General features: G+C 43.8%; 1 protein-coding gene and 2 non-coding genes across 6 annotated transcripts; 1 reads left to right on the top strand and 2 right to left on the bottom strand.

Annotated features, from left to right (window-relative positions):
• Positions 1 to 16: 16 nt before the first annotated feature.
• Positions 17 to 25,853, bottom strand: LOC139111038 (uncharacterized). 4 transcript variants are annotated; one of them, XM_070671075.1, is made up of 12 exons: positions 25,694 to 25,846; positions 25,387 to 25,592; positions 23,941 to 24,108; positions 23,007 to 23,644; positions 7,051 to 8,118; positions 4,594 to 4,837; positions 2,594 to 3,059; positions 2,186 to 2,313; positions 1,448 to 1,567; positions 1,061 to 1,078; positions 449 to 596; positions 17 to 244 (listed from the first exon to the last, which is right to left on the bottom strand). In XM_070671075.1, exons 5-12 carry the CDS (start codon positions 8,110 to 8,112, stop codon positions 148 to 150), a joined length of 2,283 nt encoding a protein of 760 aa, XP_070527176.1. In that variant the 5' UTR covers positions 8,113 to 8,118; positions 23,007 to 23,644; positions 23,941 to 24,108; positions 25,387 to 25,592; positions 25,694 to 25,846; the 3' UTR covers positions 17 to 147. The 4 variants fall into 4 exon arrangements, with proteins under 4 accessions (XP_070527176.1, XP_070527177.1, XP_070527178.1 ...); XM_070671076.1 differs by having other exon boundaries at positions 25,699 to 25,830; XM_070671077.1 differs by lacking the exon at positions 1,061 to 1,078 and having other exon boundaries at positions 25,694 to 25,847.
• On the bottom strand, positions 6,462 to 6,623 carry LOC139111166 (U1 spliceosomal RNA). Its single transcript, XR_011547156.1, has one exon. It is a non-coding gene; the product is annotated as a U1 spliceosomal RNA (small nuclear RNA).
• Trnaa-ugc (transfer RNA alanine (anticodon UGC)) lies at positions 15,572 to 15,643 on the top strand. The gene has a single exon. It is a non-coding gene; the product is annotated as a tRNA-Ala (tRNA).
• Positions 25,854 to 25,866: the final 13 nt, after the last annotated feature.

Genomic DNA, 25,866 nt, shown 5'->3' with positions numbered 1-25,866 from the left:
TAGATTTAATAAATAATGCAATTCAATATATATATTGTCATCTTTCTGGCTCTATACAACACTCTATATACATTACATACATTTATTTGTATAAAATATGGTATTAATTCTTTTCTGATTGGCAATGTGTTCTTTCATATGTAAATACTAAGTAAACCGGTCTTTGCAGTGTCTCTCATCTGAACCATCTCCGCAATCGTCAATGCCATTGCACTTCGTTCCTTTCGTAACGCATCTACCGTTTCTAGTGCAACAGAAAAAAAAAAATGTTATATGTATTAAAATAAAATATTAGAATTCACGTCTTTCGAATGTTTAATATTCTATTTTTATAAAGACGCAGCATTATTATTTGTTTCAAAATGTACGACAAAATAATACTTTACTTTTATTTTTAATTATCGTGTCTTATCTTTTGTAGAAAATTTTCTTTTTAATGTGGACTCACTGGCATGTAAACTCGTGTTTATTGCATCGCCCTTGGCACCCGTGAGGCTCGTCCGATTCATCGCTACAGTCTGCTAATCCATCGCAAAAGCGAGCTCGCAGAATGCATTCCCCATTGCTACAAGTAAATTGGCTGTCCAATGGGCAGGCTAAATTGTAAAGAACAGCTGTTATTTAAGCCGGTATTTGTTTCAATACTTTGATGAAATATTTAGCAACTCGGAGACAAAAGATTTATCAGTTACGATTATCGTAGTATAAAACTTGCCGTTGACTTTCTTGAATAATAATTTAATAAAAGTGACAGACTTGTACGATCAATTGTTAACTCGTATTTATACGACAAATTATTTTTGTCTGCGAGTTGTCTTTTTTTTTTCTGAAATATTCTACGTGCTACGCCTACATGTTTAATGCGGTGAGTACAAGCATATTTGAATAAAAATATAGATTAGTTTTTCATGTATGTCGAAGTGCTTAATGCTACATTATGGAAGACCATAAATAATTGCATATTATTCTTAACTGTTAATAAAACTCGTGCATCATTAAGGATTCAGCGTGCAGACTCAGATAAAATGTACGTGCATCTCAAATATAAATATGTACTCACACCAACCAAGATTACGACCTACGAAGGAAAAATAAATTCGTGAAAAAGAATATTCTTCAAGCGGTGTGGAAGAAAGGTCTACTAAATCATTTGCCGTGATTTTATGCAAGGTAAGATTTTACACAAACGTCTTTCTCGCTTATATTTCGCAGGAATAGTCTTAGACGTTTAAATATAACCCAAGACTGGTTAAAAGTAAAGTATCTCTAAAAATAAATTAAGATTCCTTTTTTTTCATTTTAGATTTATGCCGCCGAGTGCTCGACGAGAAAGATTACTACTCCTTCACCGTTGCAATATGCATAGCGTAACATTTTCATTTGTCGAACTCTTTGACACTTCGTCGCCGGACCTGTCGTTATCACGAGAAAACGCAGGAATGCTCACCTAACGTGCAATTAATCTCGTCGGTCGCGTCCCAGCAATCTATCTTTCCGTCGCATCTCCTCTCTAGCGGAAGGCAGGAAGTCTCGTTACCGCACTGAAAATGCGTCTCCAGGTTGCAGCCTGAAAAAGAACATGTAGTTTACTTCGGCTAGTAAGCCGATAGCATCACATACCACTTGCTCTCGCGTACTTTGTATTTGCATACCTCGATGCCCACATTAAATACCACAAATAAGGCGCCTTCGGTACAAAAAAAAAAAAAAAACGTCGCAAAAATACAACCCGTCTCGATGCGGACGGCAAAAATCGAAATATCAAACGGTAATAAAAAGAATTCGCAATTTGCACCGCTTTTTATCAAGTTCGTTAATAGATATCGAGCGATTTTAATTTGGGATTGCGTTTTTCGGCTTTAACGTGAAAAATACGATCGGCGCGGAATTCAGATTGAAGGGAAAAAAAGAGAAAAAAAAATATATACCGACAAACCGAAGCCTCGCAAATAGTGGCAAAGAAGAAAAGCCGATAACAGAAAGTTATAGGTCACTACGAACGAGGGCAGGGTGATATATTTCAACGAGAGACGAGTTCGCGCCCCGACGAACGCGGCCGGCTTACAATAATTCAAGTCCATGAACGAGTGTCGCTAGCTCGCATTCCAATTTTATGACGCCGGCCATTAGCTCGGATAACAGCATTTCAGCGGCGCCTCTTATTTTTCGAATGCTTTAAACTTACCGCAATCGTACTCGTCCGAATGATCGTAGCAGTTCATGTGGCCATCGCAACGCTTGTCGAGGGGGATGCACAGGGTGTTGGAGCAAGTCCACTCGTCGTCTAAACAATAGTGTTCTGCCTCCACGCACCTTCAGCGAAACGAGAAAACTAGTTAAGATAAATGGATTACAAATTGGTGATCGGTGAAGTTAATTAATACAAATAAAGCTCTGCATTTCAATAATGGCCATCAATGTAATTGATAGTTGATTATACTGAATTAATAATTAAAAAAAAAAAAAATTATGTGATGCGACTACAAGGCGCTCCTGCCAACAACGTCGTCGCTTAGGAAAGAATTTACTGCCTGCCGTCCGTTAATAGCGGGACAAATTATCCCGTGGCGATGGAAAATAAGCAGCGACGAACCTGAAAGCATCCACGTCGAGACGATGGCATTTCTGCTTACTGACAAGGCAGAAACCGGCGCATCCGGTAGGATCGTCAAGATCTACGGGGGTTCTGCATATCGGCACCTCTTCGTCGGCGAGGGCGACGCACACCTCGCCCTGGAGGCAATCGTCGCAATATCTCGTCGCATTAATAATGTTCTGACTCGCAGCTTCCGGTTCCGCGGTCTCGTTCAGCGGCGAAGAGCTCCCCGGAAATGACGGGTCACCGTTTAAAAAAGCGCCCGTGACGCCGAACACACTCTCGGCGATCGTCTCCGCCGTTGTCGACGTGAACGTCGTCGTGTTGGCTGTCGCAATCGTTAAATTTGACATATCGTGCGGGATCGAGGGCGTGAACGGTTCGCCGGAAGTGACGTTCTGCCCCGTCAACCTGCCCGTCGTCGACTTCAAATACTGCTGGATGACCTGAAGCTTCTCGGGTTCTGAAAAAAGAAAAAAAGACAAAAGTAGTAAAGCTATTGTCACACGTTCTCCAATACTTAAATCTTATAGTTCATTTTTTTTGTATAAGCATTGCAAATCGACAGTGCCCATTTATCGTTGACGAATAAAGAATTCGAAAGATTAATTCGTCGTGTAAGACGGAGCTATCTCGACTTCTCATGAATCTTTGAAAAAAAAAAAAGAAAAAAAAATTGGAGAGTCGAGGGGTGGAGAACGCCGACAGAAATGGAGGATCCGCCGGTGTCCCCTTCGCGTCATTAGGGGGTTGAAGGGAACGCGGCTCTTGGAGGAACTTTCTCTCGAGCCTCGAGAATTCCAGGCGTGCCGAACGTCCGCGAGACACACGGTCGTTGGCTCTCGCCACTTTTCATCGCGCGCGACAATGCGTCTTTGTCGTGCCATCGCGCGCAGCCCCGGTTTTTCTTCAACGACCCAGCGCGGACGAAACGTTCTGTTGACCCCGCGGTTAAATTCATCTCGTTGGAACAATTGCCACGCTTTACGCCGAATTAAACCTCGGCCGTCAGCTGGCGGGATGCAGATACTTTTAATTGGCCGGCCGATAAGGCGACGGCGCCGGTGGTGGCGAGTGTATCGTTTATATTCCCGGTAATGTACGGCGTCTCGGCACGCGAGGCTCCCCGCACGTAGCGAATTTTGCACGATAAAGACTTGCAAATTTGTCACTGGGTTCCATATAGTCGTAAACTATCGAGGAGCCTGTAACTTTATTACACGCTGACGAGTTGTACGTGCTAATAATAGCCGTTTTTCTTTCGAAAGGCATAAGTCGACGCAAGACGACGCAGCGAGTGCGTTTCTTGATCTAGAACATCCTTCGACTCTCCGTCCCGAGCAGAGTCGAGATGTGGCTGTTGAGTTTGAATCAGATTCAAAGTGGAAAGCGCGTCGGCTGTATTTCCTTGAAAGGAAAGCGGCCAGTAACAGACGGAACAAAGGGGTAGACGGTTATGGGAAAACTTCAACGAGCTTCTGCTACGTGGAAATCAAACGTCTCTGAAAACGTTGATGCTGCGGAATTGAAGATCTGAAGTGCATACGACGAAGCGATACGGAAGCGAGTCAGAATGCAGACAGCACGCTGGCGCGAGATGATTTGAGCTACTGTGATAAATCAATAAACGTTCCGATCGAGCGATTAACCTCGGGCTGAATAATATTTCATTCGAACAAGCGCGTATCTATCTGGCAAACTATTTCTAACGTTTCATCAAAGCCGTCATCGAGCTACCGCTGTTACTCCATAAGCAATAAAACGTTGACGCGCGACTCAGACGTGTCTTCTTCCATCTCGCTCGAGGGAGAGCTTCATACGAGTTCACGGCGGGGAAAATAAATATTCGAATCAAAAGAATATGACTGTGAAGTCGCGCTTAAAGCTCACATTTCCCATTCTACAAAAAAAAAAAATAATTAATTAATAAATTAACTAATAAAAATAATTAACAGTACAGAAATAAGTAAGCTTGTTAGCTTACAAGTTTTGCTTACCAAAGACGATGTATAGTGCGACCCCGGCGATCCCCAGCAGGAGCAGCAAGACTATCAGCAGGGGCACAAGTGGACTTGAACATCCGGATGCCTTCAGGGGACGAGCCAGGTGCAACGTCCAACCGCGACGGTGCTTGTCCAGGCGTGCCGGATGCGGTGGCGGCTCGTTCCTGACGCTTCGACGTAAATTGACGCGGTTCTGCGAGGTCGGGGTGTGCGTCCGCGCCGGCAGGGAATAGGCTCTCTGAAACAAGAAGGAAAAACGGTAACGAGCCGCATCCTAAAATAGGCCTCGACTCGACGAGCAGGACATATCTAATTCTAGAAACGCGACGTAGTTAAAAAGAAAAAGAAAAAAAAAAAAAAACATTAAATTATAAATAAAATAAAATAACTTGTCGAAGAGAAATGGATCTAAAACGGACGTCGTAAAATATAAATCCCACTGTCTTCAAGTTTCATCGGTAACTGCGGTTGACGCTTTAATTATGCATCCAAGAACATCGAATTGCGAAGAGAGGTACCGCGCTTTCGCGTAATAAAATGTAAATGAAGTAGGCTACGTCAAAGGAATTATATCCCTGTGTGCGGCCTTCGTTTCTAGCCTTCGCGTTGATCGGATTATCATTTGTGGCGTGGCGAGAAGGGCGAGTAGTCGATGCATGGGACGACCGCCGTCGCTGGGGCGAGGAGCCTCTCGAGAAAACGCGGCCTATTGTAATTGTAACACGCGCTTTCGTAATTGCTGCCAACGCGTCGCTGGACGACGTCAAGCTCGTCGCCGTCGCGATCAAGCCGGGCTATAGATAGACATCCTCCACTTCCGCTCCGTGTTGTTTCTTTACGTCGGTGCCGCGCCAGACGGCGGCCGTTTTCTCCTCTTCTTCCCGGAGGTTGTCAGCTCCCCGTGATTTTCGTGGCTCGCGCGCGAATATGACCCCCCTTCGTGGCACCAAAACGCCCGCTTCGCCACAATCTCCTGCCCGGTCGTGTTTTGCCACTTTATTTATCGCTCTAATCATCCGCTCGCGATCTATATTTGACCCCCGGGTGTCGACCAGAACTCTCAATCAAGTTAAGTATCCGGCGAATATTCCTGGACGTCCACTAGATTTATTCGAAATATATTTTTATAATATTTCTCTATTACTAAGAATATATGTATATTTTTTTTTCCACACTTTAGACGTGCTGCACGACACTTGTTCTTTTTTTTTTTTTCTTTTTTCTACGCGAACAGTTAGACATTTCAAACTTCACCTGCATTTAAAGGCTCGGTTCGATCTCCTTGATTGCCACCAATTAAAAACAATTTCGTTTAACGGCCCGCAATAAGAGAGACGTAAAAACGGCCGCAATTGCACGCTCCGCCGCGGAATGTCAAAGATACCGATCGACCGCTCCTGTCACGAAGCTTTTAAAAACCAGGCTTCTCTTCCTCTCTCCTACACCCGCGCTCATGCGTGCGCTCCGACACGTGTGCAGCGGTGACGTAACGCGTTCGAACGGTTGGTGCTTCGCATTTGCACGTACGCGTGTCACCCGGATGTTAATTTTTGCACAATAGCCGGACGAGTCGGCGAAACGATAACGAAACTCGCGAGACCGTAGGGTCCGCGCGTAACGATCTAATTCCGTCTTTTAAGAAGAACCCGCGAAGCGTCATCGCCTGATCTTTTACCGTCCACCTAACAGGTTCTTTAAATAAACAGGTTTCGCACGTAAATTTTTTTCTTTCTTTTTTTTTATTTTTAAATAGCTCCTCTGGAAGTTGGAGTTAATTAACCAACTAATAAACGTTCGTTTACAAGTTCCGCGCGTAGGATATGCTGTCAAAAAAAAAGTTTTTCTGTTTATATTGAATTATTCCGGGACAGCGCGAACGCAGTCCCGACTACCAAAAATTATACGCCCGAGATACCCACTTTAGGGGTATTCGCAAGGGTCAGCTCGACCGTAGTGCAATGGAAGAGCCTCGCCCTGGAGGAACCGCCTTCATGATCACGGTAGCCTCTGCGCCAGGTAAGTATGCTTTCGGCACCGCGGAACCCCTTAATATTGGCTCTTCGTCGAATTTTAAACACGAGAAACCTGAGGTTCCACACGCCGCGTAGCGGTTTCGCGAACAACTAAACGGTACCTGTCTACGAAGCAATCGTTAAACTGAAACTAGTCGAACGAACACGGTGCCGCGGCTCTTCTCCCCCAACATTTCATTCCGGTTTCTTACAACGACTTTAAATTCGCGTCCCCGCGTTAGTACGTAACTTAATGTTCAACTCAATTTCACTGTTCTTTAGAAATTCAATAATTATTTTAGTTTCCTGTTAACAAAATTTAAATATACTTTTCTTTAAAAAAAAAAAAAGAAATACTAAATTGTAAATCTTATATTAATATTTAAGAAGATACGAAATAAAAATAAGAGACAGCCCGATCTCATTCGGTAGGACTTACCTGAAAAGGATTCTGGTCTTTGACGTCGGTGTAGAATATTTGCGGTTCCTTGCCGTACCAACGGTCTTGCGAGTATATCGAGTTAATCCTCATGTCGGTCATATTTCCCGATAAGCCCAGTATTTTGTTCTGGGCATTGTTCTCGACGACGTGGCCCAGCATCCTGTCGTTCTCCGCGTTCAGCAGCAATTTAGCTGGATTCTCTATCGCGTGCACTCCATACTCAGACGCGGGAAATGCCGAGGTGCCTCTCTTGGCGCCGATATCGCGGAGGCTCGTTCTCGTCACAATAGGATAGATCTTTACGTTCTGCGGCCTGAGAAGTGACTCCCGCAATAGAAGGGCGGGCGCGTCCGGGTACCTGTCACGATGATTATCTCCGTTCTTTTTTAGGATCGCATTCTTGCCGCCGACCATCTCGTCCAGCTTCTCGCAAGAGCCCGCGTCGGTTAATTTGCTCCTGCAGTGCTTGCAGTCCTTCTTCCGGCGCCTGCGGTTCGGACGGCGATCAGGCTGCATCGCCAAAACGTCTCGCGACGAGTCCTCGCATCCTGCACGAGACGACGGGGAGACGTACTTAGAGACGTCTCCGGCGAGGGAGAGCGACGAGAGATCGCGAGATTTCCCGGAGGCTTTCTCAGGACAATCGTTACTCGTCCTGGACGTCTCCCGCGACGAATTGGTCACGCTATCGTGATTCGTGCTGATCCTGGCGGAAGAGCAAAGCGTCGAGCTCTGTTGAAAGAGCTGATCGTTCGCGGAGGACGGCGGTCCATTGAGCCAGGCTGGTTTAGCGAGATCGATCGATCCGCCGTCTTTGATCTCGCGAGAATTTCGGGACTCGTGGGAACAGGCCGTCCGCACGGAAAGCTCACGCGCGTCGGTCTCAGCGTCGATTGCGATGTCCTCGTATACGTGACCCTCGGGATGCGTGCTCCTCGCGACAGCGGCACCATCGATCACGTTACTCGTATCCGCGCGTAGCTGGTGATCGCGTCGGCGAAACTCGAGAGTGGACGGTTCTACTACACGCGACTCCCCTTCGTAGCCTTGGTTCTCCATCGGAAGCTGAAAATAACACGGAACTATGGAAATTTTTATCTCCGACGCGACAATCTTAATATTAATGTAATATAACGTTAACGATACTTAAATGTTCAGAAATAAAACTGAAATCAACTTGAGACACGTGCAAGGGAAAATAACGAAAGGGCGAAATGGTACAAGGGGAAGGATGAATTGGGTGCCTCGTTGGGAAGAGCCTTCGCGATTGTCGCAATTACAACGACTTGACTTTCCGATTGATCCCTGCCAGACTCGTGACATCATCGAGACCGTGCCTGTGGGACCGTCCGCTTCTTCTTAATTCGTTCGTGATGCTTGCCGCGATACGCTTAGATTTCCGCAATCTCGCCACGTATCATAGATTCCTCCCCCACGCGATATCGCGATAACCGAAGTAAACTATTTCCCTTTATCTACTATCGCCGTTCATTTTCCACATTCCCCGATGACACATCTACCTGAATAAACAGAATCTTGAAAAAAAAAAAAAGTAGACGTGGCGAAAATTAAAACTCCTTTTCGAGTCTAATTTGCGAATAAAAAGTCACGGCTCCTTTATTTTTCGTACAAAAAGCACGATGCAGATGCACGAATTTCAAACGTATGTTTCGCTGATTTAACGTCCCTTTTCTCTTATTTTTTTTTAAATAAATAATTTATAAGTCCTTTATTCGTTTTCGCGCCTGGATAGTTTTCAGCGAAGCCGCGCTCAATCGTTCTCATTAACGCCGTTCCACGTTCGTGGTTCGAGGACGACAGCGGATGCTCGGCTATGAAGGATACGCACCGCGAGGTCGACGTGGCACAAAGGGCCTATTCACTAATAAATACAATTAGCGCATCGCCGCGCGCGAGCGCGGTATCGGAATTAATTCAGTTGCGCCAGCGATTCCCGGCATTCCCGCCGGATTAATCCCGATCGGCTGTCGAAGCCGATCGCTGCGGCCCGATTAATTTCACGCTGATTCAGCTGCGTTCTTGCGTCCGCCGATGACGCATCCTCTTCCGGAAACGAGCCTTTATCGTCGCGAATGCTCACGTACTTTCCGCGAGGGAAACGTCATCGTTGGCCGACGCAGTGAAAATTTTAATAGGCGAAGGACACAAAGGAACATATATATTACACGCGTGCTATACATTATTCACGATATCGCAGCGCTTTCGCAAACGATTCGATGCGAATCGCGGACAATTCTTACGCAAACATGACCGATTCTCTTCGCGGCACGAGGCATACGAAACATCCACGACTGATTGCAATCTTTTGCGGCGACGGATGCGGAATAAACCGATGGAAATTTGCCGGGAAAATATATATCGAGACCCTTCACGTAAACCGCGCAATAATTAATTATTTTCGAAAGGCCACGTATTTATTCATTTCTTTTTGTTCAGTTTTTTTTTTTTTTTCTTTTTTTTATAGGCGGTTTATAGACGTGAGATAAATGCGAGGCTACACGAACGGCGGGCATAGCAAAGACAAAGCACGTAGACTAATTTTAAAGTCTGCGAGCAAGCTTGCTTACATATCGCATATTTCGACCGGTCACATCAAAGCATCGTCCACGTTCCTCAGCGCGCCGGCATGATACAACGTGGTTATTTTTAATTCTCTCTCAATTTCCATGTAGAAGCATCTCCTTAAACGCACAACCTCGTATTTCTCCCCGTTCGTTTAATTCTTCATTTATTTCTATTACAGCCAAAGGAAATTTGACCCTTACGTTTGCACCGTAAAAAAAAGGACTCGTCACTAAGTTTTAAAAAATTATATCAAGTAGAAAATTATTTATTAAATCCTATTTACCGCGCTCCGCATGGCTATCAAGAGACAGTAACGATGCATTCCGATTTTAGAACGATACACGGAACGTTTAATTTTCAGAGATCTATCTCTCTTTCTAAGATATAATTTTTAAAAACATTTCCCTGTTAAGTTAGGAAAAGAAATCGCGAGTAATTAAATAAACGATTAAAATCTTAGAATCCGCCGCGTAAAAATGGCGATTAATTGAAATAAAATAAATTCTTTTACAAGCGCGTTAAACTACGTAAGGGAGAGACGTGCAAGGGGAGCGCGGGGGGGGTGGCAGGTAGGGAGATAGGTGGTGGGGGTGCGAGCGGTAGGCGGCTAGCGGTGAGCGCGAGCTACGTGACTTCCCCCACCTCATTCATCCGGCACAGGTAGACTATACAGCACGTGGTTAAGAGAGCACGCGGTCGCACCGGAAGTGAGATGATTATTCGATATATGGAGTCGTATCCCGGCACGAATCGCATCCTCCACTCTTCTCTCCACGTGGAGAATACGGGCGAACAGTTCCCGTCCCTTTAAAGTAAGTTTGAGCCCCGTTTATTATACGCATATCACCGGGGCGGTATCGAACGATCGCCGTGGACCCTCTTCGGGTCAAGCTCCGGGCAACCCGATCGAAAATGAGCTTTCATTGTTGCTAACAGCGTTTCTGTCGGCCAGAAATTTCCGAGCATAGCCGGCGAAAGTGTCTTTTAGTGCTCGATATTAGTCGTTCGGACGGAGCTCGGTCGTAGTGAGACTTGACCGATTAACAGAGCTACGTATCGAGCAGGTAGAAATCCGTGGTATATTGCGAGTAATAGGGGATGGAATATTCAGTATAAATTTCATCGCGCGATAGTTACGTGATAATCTTGAGCGCGCTGGCTATCGGTCGAACACGCGGTTAGGACACACCGACAAATATCGTTTAATAATCGTTGTTACTCGTTTCTGTTTCAGATGAGGAGAAGCCGAAGTACAGCAACCTATTCTAGACATCCTGAGAGGAGGAGGAGGCCTCGGAAAGGCATCGGGCATCGACGCAGCAACTCGAAGGTAAAAATCACTTTGGCTTTACAGAAAATTAATAACATATTGCTATTCGATGATAGGAAACTTCTCTTTAATTATTTAATTGATAAATTATTTAGAAACGTGTAAAGAATTTTTTTTTTAAGACTAATTTGATTTACAGTATATCACTAATTATATTTTGTATCTTTTTTTCTGTTGCAGATATTACAGTGCCGTTATCGCCGATATAAGTATTTATACGAACCGCAGTCGGTTCGTCGGTCGATTTTACGGTAGTGTCGCAAAGTATTCGGACGAGTGAATTTTTAATACGATTTTGTTTTCAAACGGGAGTGTCGTAACAGCATCGTGCGATTAACAGTGTTAAATAAGTAGTAGTTATCGCGATTCTAAATTCACGGTCGCGGCTCACGCGAGTGTCCAGTGCGCGGAAGGATGGCTCGACACGTCCCATCTGAGAGGAGGAGCAGGCCCGGGACGGGTGTCCTGCATCGGCGGAGCAACTCTTAGGTGAGCAAAAATTTCTTTTACAAAATCTTTAATAAATAAAATCTTTTACTTTTTTTTTTATTAATTATATTAACCAATATAGTTGTCTACATTAATATTTTCCATTTTATGTTACAGTCACCGGCAGAACTCTACACCTCCGCTGAAGCTCATGCAGATCGGTGAGTCGCATGGTTTTTTTTTTTTTCTTATCGTAGTTTGCAATTGAGATGGTCTCTTCAAAAATATCGTGCACGTGGCGTGCGCAAGGTTTCTTCTAGTGAAATAAAAAATACTATTTCTGCAATTTCAATATACTTTTTTCGTATAAATCCCGGCGCACATACGGAGTGTCCTTTTTAACGAGATTCCTGTTTCGCGATCATTGAAAAATCGCGAGATACGCGATGCGTCGGACGTCGCGTTGCTTTTGCAGCGCCGATGTAAAACGACACGGTCTGCAATTCTCGCATTTCACTCAACGTAAATAAGAAACGTCCCGAGAAGGACGGAGGCCCTCTCCCTCGAGTTGCGTTTCCTGCGATTGGCATTCAATGAACTATCATTAAGATCATTACACGCGATTGCATCTCCTCCAACTCGGCAGGTACACTTTTTTAACCCACGAATGGACGAACGTTTCCTCGGCTCCTCCCTCTCCCTCGCCTAATTAGCAAGTTCTTTTTTCCGCGCACAAAGATGCGCACCGTCACCCATGAGAAATATTTGAAAAATGTTAAATATACAGTTTAATGGCTTCGAGCTGCGTTTTCCGTCGTTCTTTTAACTCTGCGTTTGCGCTTTCACACAGATGTGCTCGTAAATCAACGACGATCTAATATGTAAATTGACGATCCTTTTTATATTTTCCGCCGAGCGTTAATTAATCCTCAATGCTCGCGTCGACGCACTCTTTAAATCTTCTCGCGAATAGTTACTCGGGCGCGTTACGCGACGCATGAAACGACGCGAGACGTTTCTAGAGCACCTCGAGGAGGAATGTGTACCACTTTCGCTGTCGCAACGTGTGCTCGCTACGTGATGATGTTACTTTAAGCTGCATTGTGTGTCAACAAACGGATAATTACGGGATATTAAGAATAATCGCTGTCAGAGCATGCAGCTCGGCCCGCTCGCTTGAACGGGATACGAATAAACGCTGTGCATTTACACTGCGGTCTCTATTGTTATTCGCAGCGCATGCATGAAGGACGAAACGGAAGCAGGGTCGCTCTCTTTTAGTTCTCTCTTTTTGTCCGATTGTAACTCCGGAAGTTACCAGGTGCATCCCGCGCGCACAAAATACACCGCGAATACCGATAATTAACGCGCGGTCGGCTAATTACCTGCCTGCACGAGAAAAATAGGCGGCTCGTCCTCGGTGGAGGTTCGATTCGAGATTTTCCGAATTGTTAGAGAGGAAAAAAAAAAGAAAAAATTAAGACGATAAATCAAAAGAACGATCGCCCGCAAATTTAATCATCCTTGGGACAAAAATAATCTTGCTTGTAATCGCCTTTGATGATAAAGTTTGAAACCGCGTTCTCCGAAAGGAGAAGAGAGGACAAAGGGGGAACGGGAAACAAAAACGCCAGAAAACGATGACGCGAAGGGGGCCATCCTGTATAATCAATATGTTCACCAATAAGGCACGGCGTGCATCGATAATGAACGTTAAAAGGTGCGTTCAATAAAATCGAATTCAAGTAGACGGCCGGTCTATGAAGGCCCCATTGACGTAATGAGAGGCGTACGTTATAATTTGCAGGCCGTAATGAGTGATATTATCAATAAACGGGTAGCGCGAAGGCTTACGGCAGCTTCTGCATCGCAGAAGGTCCGCAGGCGCCGATCGGTCGCTCGTACTAATGGTTAATTACTTCTCATGTACGCTTATAGGGATGCCGTCTCTCCTTACGTCAAGTGGTGTCCAATTTATCGCGCGGAACGAGTTAAACGATCGGCGAAGAAGTATGTACGTCTGCCGGGACGGCGAACGAGAAGCTGTCGGTCTCCGCCGTGTCGAACCGCCCTCTTTTTTTTTTTTCTCTCCTTTTTTTTCCGGATCAACGATCACACGGGCGATCCGTCGTCGCGTCAATTTCAATTTCTTTCGCAGCCCGTTCGGCTAGATGCTTTCGTCGCGCTCGAAAACGTCCAAGCGAGAGCGCAGCAGCGATCAAATAATTATTTCCAACAATGCAAACGGCGATGCGCTTTCGAAGTCATTTGTAATCGAGATATGAAGCAGAGAAGTACACTCGGATGTGATATTATTAAAATACTCAAGTCAATGGACTCGTTATCGATTTTCGAACGTAAGAAATACCGGGGAAAGGCAAAGTTGATTAAAAAATGCTCTTATAAAAACTTGCCCGGTATCTTGTTTGAGAGACGTCTTCTTCATTAGCTTGTTTCGCCATTAGAATAATCAGGATCTGCATTTTATATTTAAAAAAGAAAAAGAAAAAAAGAAAGAAAGAAAAAAAGAAAAAAGAACGAGAACCGCAACGTTAACAAACCGGTCCAATTCCACCTCCTAATTTCTCGCGATTCCTCGCGGTCGAAATTACTTCCGGTTCAACGTTCGCCGTAATTGGATCGGTCAGCGATCAATTAGAAACTACTACTCATCGCAGTAGGGATACACGTGCCGCGCCACGAGTGTTGAAAAGTTTCGCGTAGAAGCAACTTAGTTATAGGCCGATTAGACGAGGGCGCCGAGCTTCGAGCGGACTATTCTCTTAGCGTGTAGCACGGTAGACCTCGAGGCGGGGTAACTGTAACGAAACCCACCCGAATGTACCCCGTTTGAGGAGTAAACTTGAAAATTATGTCCCGCCGGGGTTAGGGACGCAATCGCGGACGTGGTTTCACCGAAATAGAAGGGCCGTTTAGCGGATTTATGTGAAAAATGTTATTGCCGCCCTCGTGCGTGAGCCGGCCTGTTTGGTCGCACGTGTCGCGCCATATGTCGCCGCACGTTTTCACCCCCGTGGCTGGCACACGGGGCGGCGGGGTTACGCCGTTGATCGTCGTTATAAGTTGCATCGAAGCCGAGGAGATAATTAATCATAAGCTCCTCCGGCCGCGGTGTGCGTGCGCGTGCACACAACGCGGTATGTGACGCTCCGGGTGGTACGATCACGTTCCCCTGCCCTCCCCTTAATGAACTTATTTGCCGATACCAGATACGCGCTGGCAAAATCAAACGGACGTGTGTGCGCGCGCGTTCGACCATTATTTGCCAAAGCCGGCCGTACGTAGCGCAATTAAATTCGACAGAAGTACGAGCTCGCGTAACTCGATAAACACAGACGACGCGACGGCGTGATTGGCAATTAACAAAGACTCGATACGGTAATCTTACGTTCGCACGGCCGGGATAATCAGGCGCGATTAAACGAGCGACAGATAACCTGCGCCGAAAGCGCTGTTATTTCCCTAATTAACATTACAGTTACGTAACTGCTCGCGAGACGCTCACTCGACTCTCTCGATCTTGATCGTCGTCTCGTGCCTCGCGGACAGGCGCGTTTGTTTTGCGCAAAAGACGAGCGAGGTACGTTATTGCGAGATTCTTCGGAAATGATACAGAGCGATCGTAGCATCCCGCTCGAGATTGCAAAAATAAAAAAAAATAATTAAAAAAAAAAACTAATAATAACAATGGTGCATTATGCGCCCGGGTCAGCTCGGACGCGAGCATGAATGCCCGGCGAGTCCTTTGATTCTCCGCGAGCCCTTTGCCGCTCTCTATAATCGCGAACCTGCTTTCCACCGATCGTGAAGGGGCAATTGCCAGGGCAGTGAATAGTTACGACTCGATCTCGCCGGTGCAAAAGTATCTTCTGTAAGACAATAGTAATATATCGGCACGATCTGTTGAACGTGGACTGGTATTACCCTCTTACGAAAATGATATTGTTCTTAGAGTAATAGGTGCCGATAAGCTAGCTCGTGATTCAAATCAAATACACACGACTTAGATTGAAACCTTAAAGGTATTAAAATATTCGTGGGATCGAGATATAGATTTCGTTTCTACAAAGTAATTAATCTTTTTTTTCGTTTCACGTTCGAACGTTCGGCAAAGGCGATAAGAGTAATTGTAATCGCAATCAGTCTTTGTCGGGGGATGTAGCTCAGCGGTAGAGCGTTCGCTTTGCATGTGAAAGGCCCCGGGTTCGATCCCCGGCATCTCCATTTTTTTTCCCCCTAATTTATTAACGGTGGACACAATAAAAGTAATTATATATATAGTCACCGATATAATAATTTATTATTTTCCGTAATACCCGGAATATTTCGATTTCTTCGTTAAGAATCGTGGTTTAAAATAGAACAAACGCAACCGTGTTTTCTTTGGTAACAATCAAATTGGTCTCGACGTGTAATTTTCAAGTACCGTCGTCGTGCACCGGGCTTTTCTTTTCTTTTTTTTCCTTTTTTAGGACACCCCGGAACTATTTCATATCTCGTTTTCCAGAGTAAAATAGAGGTAGACGGAAAAGACCGTGGGAGGGAAGAGGTGGGTCGGGAAAGGGAAAGGGCCAGGCTACTTAACGGAACGCCAGGGCGAATCTCGCAGGCCTCGTGGGTTCGGCATGTGGCTTATTATACCCGCTAATAAGCGCAGTATATCGCGTCGATTATCCGCTAAGTATAGGGTCCAAGGCAAAGGGCTATCGGCATCGGGCCGTCGGGCCGATGACTGCACGTCACTGGCATGCACACTGTCGTAATTCATACACGGTTGGCTGTATAATGGCCGGTGCCCGTTCACGTATATATTTCTGGCCCACTCGCCCCGCGAGTGGGAGCGAGGATAAATCATAAAATTTATAACTCGCGTCACCGAGGGGATAAAAGAAAGAAAACAAAAAAAAAAGAAAAAAAAAAGAAATCGCGCCACGGAACGGGTGAACATGTTTGCGTGCGAACGAGGCCGATGGGGAAAGCCTCTTTAGAACCCGATCGTCTCATTCTTGACCCTTAAACGACACACTGGCCGTTCTATTTTTATTTTTTTATTTTTTCCTTTGCGCATATCTCGAGATCTAATTTTTTTTCCGCTTTTATTCTAATCGATACCCCAAACGATAAAGAAAAATAATACGTTGAGAATATTTAACAAAAGAAAGAAGAAAAAAAACCTTAAAGAAAGTTTCAAAATATTTTAACGTCCGAGAATCATGTGTAAAATATATTCCGAGATTGAAATCGCGTTGCTGTTCTTCAGCGAACTTTGAAGAGCGGGTAAAAAAGCGGGCTTCCCCCTGATACATCATTGATAAACAACCAGCCTCGATGATTACCGGGAGGATTAAGCAGAGTTTTTAAACGGAAACAGATGCCCCACGTCTGTGTACTTTAAGCGTATCCGGTTAACGGGCTCGATATCAACTTATCGGTCGCGGAACGCGTCTTGGTGCATCGAACTCGGTACCAATTTTAACTTTCCAGTCAAAACCATTTGTTCATACCCCAATCTGTACGTTGCAGTCGACTTCTAAATATCTGTGCCTTCAACAAATGCAGCTTTGTGTTCACTTCGCGTACGATCGCGCGACGCACGCGTGAGAATCTCTCGAAGAGCAAATCAATTACATTCGTTTCGCTTAAACTTTTCAATTCTAATTAATTTCGGAATATGTCGGCTCCGCAATTTCAATTTCCCAGACTGTTTGTTCTACGGAATTGATCGCCATGGGGGCTTCTAAGCCCGACGCGCGAGGCGTCCCCCGCGTTTCACGAAAACCCGAGGAGTATCAGCTGTTATTTATTTTCGCCTTGGCATTTCGTTTCGCGGCCTAAAAATAAGCGGCTTAAACACTGCGTTAAAGCCTCGCTTTAAACCTGACGAGTGTCACGCTTTCTCGGCCGAAGGGCGAGATACGCCCTCCGCCGATTCCGTTCTTCGGGTGGGACTCGCGAAACTGCGACGCGGAAGATCGTTTCCCTTCTCAGGCCGCCGGAGTTTTTCCATTAGCGCGGTATTCGGGATCGTGAGCCCGGGCCTCGCCCGTTGACGCGAAATTTTTATGCAAATAAGGAGGGCATTCTGGGGAAAGGTAACCATGGCCGAGCGCGTACAAAGGGATCGGCACAAACGTTGCCAGCTGACAATACTGCGGAAGGAAAGACCGGGCGGTCGTTACGCTCGGCCGCGCTTACGGCGGTTTTTATTTACACCTGGCTCGCGTATCACCCAGCACTTCAACGCCGACGGCGCCTAAGCGTCTACCGGGACGTATCACGTTAATCTCCGACGTTATCCACCCGAGAACTGGACCGCGCAATCGCTTCTGATCTCGCTTTCGGTACGCGCCCGGCTTCTCAGGACGGTTCCGCGGTGTCTCTCGCACTTTGCCAGAATTTCCGACGACAAACGCGGACGCGTTATCATCACACGATTCGCCGAAACGCGTGTAATTATAATTGTGCTCTAACAATCGTGATCGGTGAATCGACTAAAGGTATGTTCATTGAAATAATACAATAATTAAATTGCATGAATTAATTAGTTGTAACGACGCACGCAATACGGTCAGTTCGATTTGATATTTATTTAAAAGTAGACGTCTTCCCTTCGGGCGGGTCCGTCTCTATACAATTTTCGATCCCGATCTTAGCGACTCGCTCTGATAAAAGTTCAACGGGAAACTTTTTCCTTTAAAACCGTTTCAGACCGCGGCGTTAGCAGCTGCAGTAGCGATATATAACGGACGAACTCGCGGCGTTAACGTAAATCAAAGTTGATTTACGTTCGTCGCACGTGTTATATCGCAACGCGATCGCGCGCCTGAAGCGTATTCGGTAATCCCGGCAATTAGCGAGTTCGCCGTGCGGAGGCCGAACGAGGCGAGATCGATTCGACCGCCAAGGATGCGCGCTCTTTTTAATTCGACGATTCGGCCAGGGTATACCTGTAGACCCCTGCGGTCCGGATCGTACACCGCAGAGAATTTAACAGCCGCGATATAAATAGGCATTCGCCGTCCCGGTCGGACCGAATCCGGGAAAACTTCTCCGCGTACGAAAACGGGAAGAGCAGAAGCGCACGAGGGGGAAGTTAAAGCGCCGTAACTTTTGACCTCAAGAATAATCTCGTGACATTTTAAATATATTTTAGATCAAGTCCACCGACCCGGGATGCAAACTCGCGTCGTTTTACGGTCGTAATCTGGTCAGCGCGACGTCAAATTAATATTACATCCGACCCCCCCCCTCCCCTCTTTCTCTCTCAGCTCTTTTCGGAGCGTTACATTATTTCCATCTCCGGAGTTACGTCCTGCCGATGAATTCATAGTGACCGACTGCTCTCTAGTTTATAATCAGCGTAATAACGGCAAGGAAATTTCGTAAAAGTTCCTAATGCAATTATCTGGCTCTCTCTGATGAAACTCCGTACCGTACTAATATTCTCATCAGTTTGATTAGGGCGTTGCTGCCGCCAGGCATTTAACACGTGGTGCAGTTTATAAAGCTTTTCGCCTCTCGTAATTTTCACGCGCTACCCATGCAACACGGGACGTTGCAAATGGTACAGAACATTTTAAGTTCATTACATTATTTAATTAGCCGTTTCACTATAATTATTTGGCAAATATAAAGTTTTTTTTTCTTTATTACTTAAACGCTAAGCGAGCGCGGTAAACGGACGGCTTTTTTCCTTTTTTTTCCCCATCAAAGTTCTCGATGCATTTTAATAAAAAAAAAAAAAGAGATCGCAAGAGATGCAAAATTTTTTTTCGAAGAAAGTTTTATCGGGCATGTAATTATGTGAAGTATCAGCAATAATCATCTGCTTATAATTTACATCATGAATGACGTGGCAAAGTAGAACGTAAACTGCCCTAACTACATTCTATAGACAAGCATTTCTACGAGCAGGGGACATAAGAGATGATACGCATCAGCCATAATATCGATTATGCTACTCAAGACTTTATACTCGTTGCCTTTAAGTCGAAAGTTTCAATTGCATTAAGACTATACACGGCACTTTTACGAGATAAAAGACTGCAAAGCAGTTACTCAAGTATTCTGCGGAATTACAAATAATTACACGTAACTCTACGAAATGGTTCCATCAAATCTTTTTCTTCTAAATAATTAATATTCTACTTATAGTCGTTGACAATCACGAATTTATTACTGCGGACTACAAATTTACTGTTACGAGTAAGCCCGTTATTAATATTAATATTTACAAAATATTACCTGTAAATTTTTAACTTTAATTAATTGTAAAAATGCATTAACTACGAATTTTAGTTATTCTTTCTAATAAATATATAATAAACAAAATGGAATGGAAATCAATCGAATAATTTTAATTGCTTAGCTACGAATATTGTGATAATCTTTACTGTTAAGATTTTAAGATATTTTACTATAAATAATAATGTATTAAATTCCATATAAAGTTTACAGCATTCTAATCGCAAGTAAAATCCTAATTACACGTTACATAAACATGTTGTCATTTCTTTGACAACGCAGGAATTAACGAAGCAATTTTTCTGATATATGCTTATAACAACTCTCGATCCTTGAGATTTATACGTTTACCTCGATATAATTTATATAAAAATTAGTAATAAAATTCCGAATAACTACAAAGTTATGGAGGTTTTCATATTCCAATAAATAATTAATATCGTGCGTTCTAGATTCTTTAGAGACCATCGAACGAAGTTTCAGCCTTGGTAACATAATCGTAAAATGGAGCGATTGCTTGATACAGGTTTGTTTGATGCTTAATACATAGTAATATAACACGATGGTGCGTGTCCGATCATTGCAAATATACCACGTACATTTATACAATAAATATCTGTAATCAACATGAAAGATCTAGTGCTAATAAATAATACGTGTGCAACAGAAACTTGAAATAATCCTGCAATACAGAAATGACGTCTACATCAAATTTTTTAAACGTTTCAAACATTCAAATATTATTAAAAAAAAAAAAAAAAGAGAAAGAAAAGATTTTCAAGAGATTTATCAGAGGATGTTCAACAAAATTTTAATATTACTTTAATCTGAAGCTATTTAGCGAACGAATTACTCTGAAAAATTCCCCAAAAAAGTTCAAAAGAATCGAATCAACTGCAGTTCACTTTCGTGCCTAGAAGTCTCTTGTAATCTGTCATCAGGTATGACGATCGGTTTGAGATCAGCGCGCATCTCCACAGTGCAGTCTTATTAAACCTCCCGAGCTCTCTGTTTCCTTGCACTTCGTAATCGTAATCTCATCGCAAAAAAGTAGAACTCAACATTCGCGGCCAACAGGACGAGATTTAACAGACCTTTGTCTTCATATTGAACCGAGCGAAGTTATATCTGGATTTATCGTCTGACGAAATAGAATATGTGATTTCAAAAAAAAAAAATGCCGTATTGTAGAGGTTTCTCGGATACGCAATAGCTGCCTATAAATTTCTAATACAGGGATATACTCTTTAAAAAAGAATAGTTCGTTGGACGAACGCATACAAAGTGTATACGCGTTACGTAAAGTAGGTTTCGTACTATAGGGTCAATGCCTTAGTTTCGCGTATCTCGGACGTCCCTCCGATCGGTTGCTGGGTCAAAACGAAAGTACCTCTGTTTTAATAACGCCTCGGCCCGTTCGTGCGGAAACGATATTCAAGCGGCGGCCTTTATCGAGGCAGATCGTTTTAATTCCCGCCGGTTAGATTCAATGACGTTATTATCTGGATAGAAAATTTCACCCGCGGAACGAAATACCCCGGGATAAATCGTAGCTGTAAACTTCCTCGCGATTTCATCTTCGTTCTCGCGTATCGGCTTTCGGATCGCGAGGGTTCGCTGCGTGCGCGAAACGCACTCCTAATGCGCCTAATGGATAATCCGACACCGGGAAACGCGATGAATTAACGGGCCGGGCGCGTGGGGCGGAATCTCTCGGAGAAATCCGTATTTTCCTCTCGACGATTAGAGAGCAGCTGCGCCGAAAGGGTCAAGCCCGGCCCTGTCGATGGGCAAAAAGCTCGCGGCTGTTCTAGGCGTGCTCGCGGGCACGGCTCGCGATCCAGGCTATCTCCCGGAAGCACGGTGAGATTAATGTTACGACAAGAAAAACGCTCCCGCGTTCTCGACGAATTGCGACAATGCAGCGGGCCGTGGCGACCGAACGGTCGTCGCAATTCCCGAGGGCATACGGCCGCGCCAAAAAGCTTTCCTTTCACCGGGAAGCCAATGGTAATTTCATCTTTTACGTATCGCAAGAAAATATAAATTTTTTCTTTATTTCATAAAGTTTAAATATTAATTTTTTTTAAATCTAGCCGATTTGCTCGGATTTTTTCTTTTTTTTTCCTCTCTTCTAGAAACAGTTGATTTATAGAAATACCGCATTTATTCAGTTTCGCTAAAAAGTCGACCCAGTTTTATACAGGCAGGTTTTTCTTTGAGAAATGCACGCATTTAACTAGCCGACGGGAATATCGTGTGAATGGAGAAAATTGTTTCGAGTATCGGCTGACTCTATTCGGATTTTGTTTCGTTGTTTTGCGCTTTGTGTTTCCCTCATTCGAATCAACCAAGCAAATTTTGCACGTTGCAGGGTACGGATTAGAGTTTCTCCATGTCCGTTAAAAAATTTCTTCTGGTAAATATTATAATTATTTTTCCGTTTATCTCAGTAGACGTACGTCAAAAGAATAATTTCATTTTTCGTACAATTACAAATTACAAAAAAAAAAAAACACCCGGCATTATTCAACAGACTCGATAAAATGTTTTAAATTACAAATTAGCTTTCAAAATAATTATTCACGTTACAAAAATTAATACAAAAAATTGTAGACTGAATAATGCACATAAAAATTAATATATGTAATATTCCATATAATTACGCATTTTTATAAATATTTAATATTTAAATAAGACGATTTTGAGAATATTTTCATGTTTTTTTAATCAGTAAATAATTTCGTGCGTTTCAGTCCGTAAAATAATACGAGTCTGTTGTAAACTAGAACGTGAATTTACCTCGGCGAAAATTCGAATCGCGCGCTTTGCCGCGCGCGAAGCAGTTTGAATTGCGTCGCTTAACGAGATGGAAGAGTCTATATTTTAAACAAATGCCTCACTTCGCCGCGCATCCGAATTCCATTAGCATTCCTCACGCAACGAGAGAACGATCGTTCAACGATCGACTTTCCCCGATTTCGATTCCCCCCCGAGAGAATTTATTTTCACATCTCCCTAAATAGCTCGCATTTAAAATCAGCGATCGCAATCGTGACAATTTCGAACATTTCCTCGTGCCTTTCGGTCTCCCAGGCAACCGTTTAACAATGTCGCCAAACGTCGCGCGTTAGCGCGAAGTGAAAGGCGATTACGACAAACAACTTTGCGCGTGACAATGATAAAAAAAAATTGAAATGAAACGGAAGCAAGCTAAACCGCCAAGAAAAATGGCGGTGGCGCGGAGCAGCCTCTCGAATTCTTTTTGCTCTCCAGAACGCGAAAAGGGAGGGTGGGGACTGTTCGGAAGTAGATAATATCGAAAGAAGCATGTTGCACTTACGTTCTGCTCCTCACGAAAAGATCATGTTCGCCCTCAGCAGCGAGTCCTCGCGAAGCGTGCTCTCGCCGGTGTTCCCTCCTTTCGCCGCCGTGAAAGAGAAAGACTGTCTGCCGGTGCCTCGTGAAATGGAAAACCATCCGGTCACATTTTGACGAGCTCGCCAGCACACTTCCCGATCGTGAAACGACGATCGCTCGAACCGGCGAATAGTTCGGCGGATGAAAAACGACGCGCGTCGGCCGCGCGCAAACGACGTCGCGTATTGCGTACGAATGGTCTCGCGAACTCGGCGCGGCCAGGCACGGGTTACTTCGCCCCGACCGTTCGCCGTTCGCGGAGCGAAGCCGCTAGGCTCGCGAGCCAATCAGCGCCGATGGTCAGCACGACGGCCAACTAATCACGTCCCCGCTATTCGCGCGCCGCCGCAACGGCGCGTAAACGAACCTGTTACTGCGTCGCACCATCATCGACGTATCGATATCCTTGCCGACGAAAACCTCGCATGGAGAGCTCGGCAATTTTCATGCATACTTATTCGTTTTTTTCACTCTTTTTAACACTTTTCTTGACGACGAGGCAATGAAAGACAGGCGCGAATTGAAAATTAATGCCTGGTTTTCGAAGTTTCCTTCCGATATCTGTAAAAAAAAAAAAAAATGTTATCTCGTACAATTTGTTTTAATATTCTTGAGATACATCTAAGTACTTTTTTTTTTAATTGCGAGTAATTAATATTTCATTAAAAGTATCTGTGTCATTTAATTGTCTTCGGTAAACCTTTTACGCAACGTTTCCTTAGAAACCTTTTATTCATACAAACAAGACATGATTCTATAGTTGTACAGATGTAAAACTAATGTGGGTGTAGATCTTAACACTTTTTTTTTATACAAAAACAAAAAAAAACTTAAAAGAAAAGGATGAAGATACTCACGCTGTAAATATGCCACAATTGTATTCAGTTATCTTTGTCCTGTAAAATTTAGTTTCTCTCCAAGTCAGATTGCTTGATAGGAGTGTTTATGTTGAAGTTTCTTAGGTCGCCAGCATGTTAACTACCTTACAAGTTTTCTTCGTGAAAGCCTAAAGTTGATGTAATGCGCTGAAAAATTAATACGTTACAAAGCGTTTAATAAATGTCACACCGATCCTATTCTCACGTATGTAGCATATGTCAAGTAGAACATGACACTCGTAGCATAAATATCAGAATATATACATTAACACTCGTTAAAATCTTGGTAACAAATAAAAAAAATATCTGATTTTTTCGCAATATAGTAACTAATAAATGTTTCTTCTAGTTATAAAAATAAAAAAAAAAAAAAAAAAAGATATAAGCTATTCTAAAGTGATATTTTTGCATCGCACATGCAGTCACAATTTTTTGACAATATATTTAAGCGGAGAGTGTCATGCGCTCTTAATCACGTCGTGTGTCATCTGTTCCTGCTAATAATTTACAAATATATTCCGAAATAGAGTTGGTACCGATGGAATGATGGAACTTTATAATCAACGTCACATTTTTCGTGCTAAAAATAAAGCTGATATGTCGCTTAACGTAAATTAGAATAATATGAAAGAGAAAGAAAAATTCGCGAAGGCGCATAAATCAAAAGGAAACGAAAGCGGGGAGTGAAAGTTCGAGGAGATAAAGCTAATCCGTTTCTTTTATCCACGCTTTCCCACGTTTAGAGTGAAATACTCGAATTCCGAAAAGAAAACCCACTAATTCTCTCTTTCATTTTTTACATTCAACGCTTAATCTTCCTCCACTGTATTCATATTATTATAACAATGTAATAACGCGTTTTTTAAATAATTTTTCCCAGTTATTTAGTGAAGTAGAAAATTATTAAACACGCTCTAACGTTAAATCGATAAACGCACATGATGTGACGGATGCTTTTCATTTGCGTAACGTTTAGCGACACTCGTCAACTCGAGTTAACTCGAGTCGATAATTCAAGCACGACGAGCGGAAGGAACGTTTACCGTGTACAGGAATTGGCGCGTACGACATATCCCGAGGGTCTATCCAGGCGAGCTCGCACAACTGCGTGCACAAAGAAATTAATCGTTCCATCAACGTGTACTCGAACAAAGTAAATCGTCAACTATGCTAATACATGTTACTCGCAGACTCGTCCTGGATATATCCTAATTCGAGAGTACATTGCCGGATTGATTCGCTGAGACGAGCATATTATAAATACGTAGTTCGGCTTCTTCGGCGACGATACAAGTTGGATTTCATTCGCGACTTATCGGCAATAAAAGCAAGCGGAGACCTTTCGCGATAGCGATAGCGACATTTTTGATTGAGATTTCTCGGCGATTCTTTTCTTCCACGGTCTACTTATCCCCTTCCTTTTACCTCGCAAGTGGAATTAGTCAGGGTCGGCTTGAGTCATCGGCGCAACGGTGACGTAGGTCGAATGGAAAGCGGAAGTCAGGCTAGATTTGTATATCATTAAATGGAAAGTACAGCCTCAATTACTCGTCCGTGTGCAGCTAAAGACGCCGGATCGTTCACTTAATACGAGTCGTCTGCCAACTTTTGTTCTCATCCATGTGCTGAATCTAATAGAAAGAAAACAAAAGAGCATAAAAAAAAAAGTAAAGACAGAGAGAGAGAAAGAGAGAACAAGTGCCGGTACAACGGTCCTCGCGGATTGTCTTACTGAACCTCGATGATTAGAAACCCAGGGCAACGAGGAGAAGCGACGTAAAGCGCATCGCGTGCGCTTTCCAGATCCGCAGCCTCAGCTAGCCTCGACGTAAAATAACACGCGCAAATCTCGTGTCACGTAATAGGAGAGAAGCGTAAACAGGCGCGGGTGAACTTTTGAACGAG

This window comes from Cardiocondyla obscurior, linkage group LG22, assembly GCF_019399895.1.
Source record: "Cardiocondyla obscurior isolate alpha-2009 linkage group LG22, Cobs3.1, whole genome shotgun sequence".
Lineage (NCBI taxonomy): Eukaryota > Metazoa > Arthropoda > Insecta > Hymenoptera > Formicidae > Cardiocondyla > Cardiocondyla obscurior.
The sequence above is the reverse complement of the archived record's forward strand: the minus strand, read 5'-3'. Positions and strand labels throughout refer to the sequence as shown.

Coding starts and splice junctions, on each gene's coding strand:
- LOC139111038 (XM_070671075.1), bottom strand. CDS start 8,112: ATGGAGAACCAAGGCTACGAAGGGGAGTCGCGTGTAGTAGAACCGTCC. Junction 4,838..7,050: donor AAGACCAGAATCCTTTTCAG/GTAAGTCCTACC, acceptor TTCTTGTTTCAG/AGAGCCTATTCCCTGCCGGC. Junction 1,568..2,185: donor TTCGGACGAGTACGATTGCG/GTAAGTTTAAAG, acceptor GTTCTTTTTCAG/GCTGCAACCTGGAGACGCAT.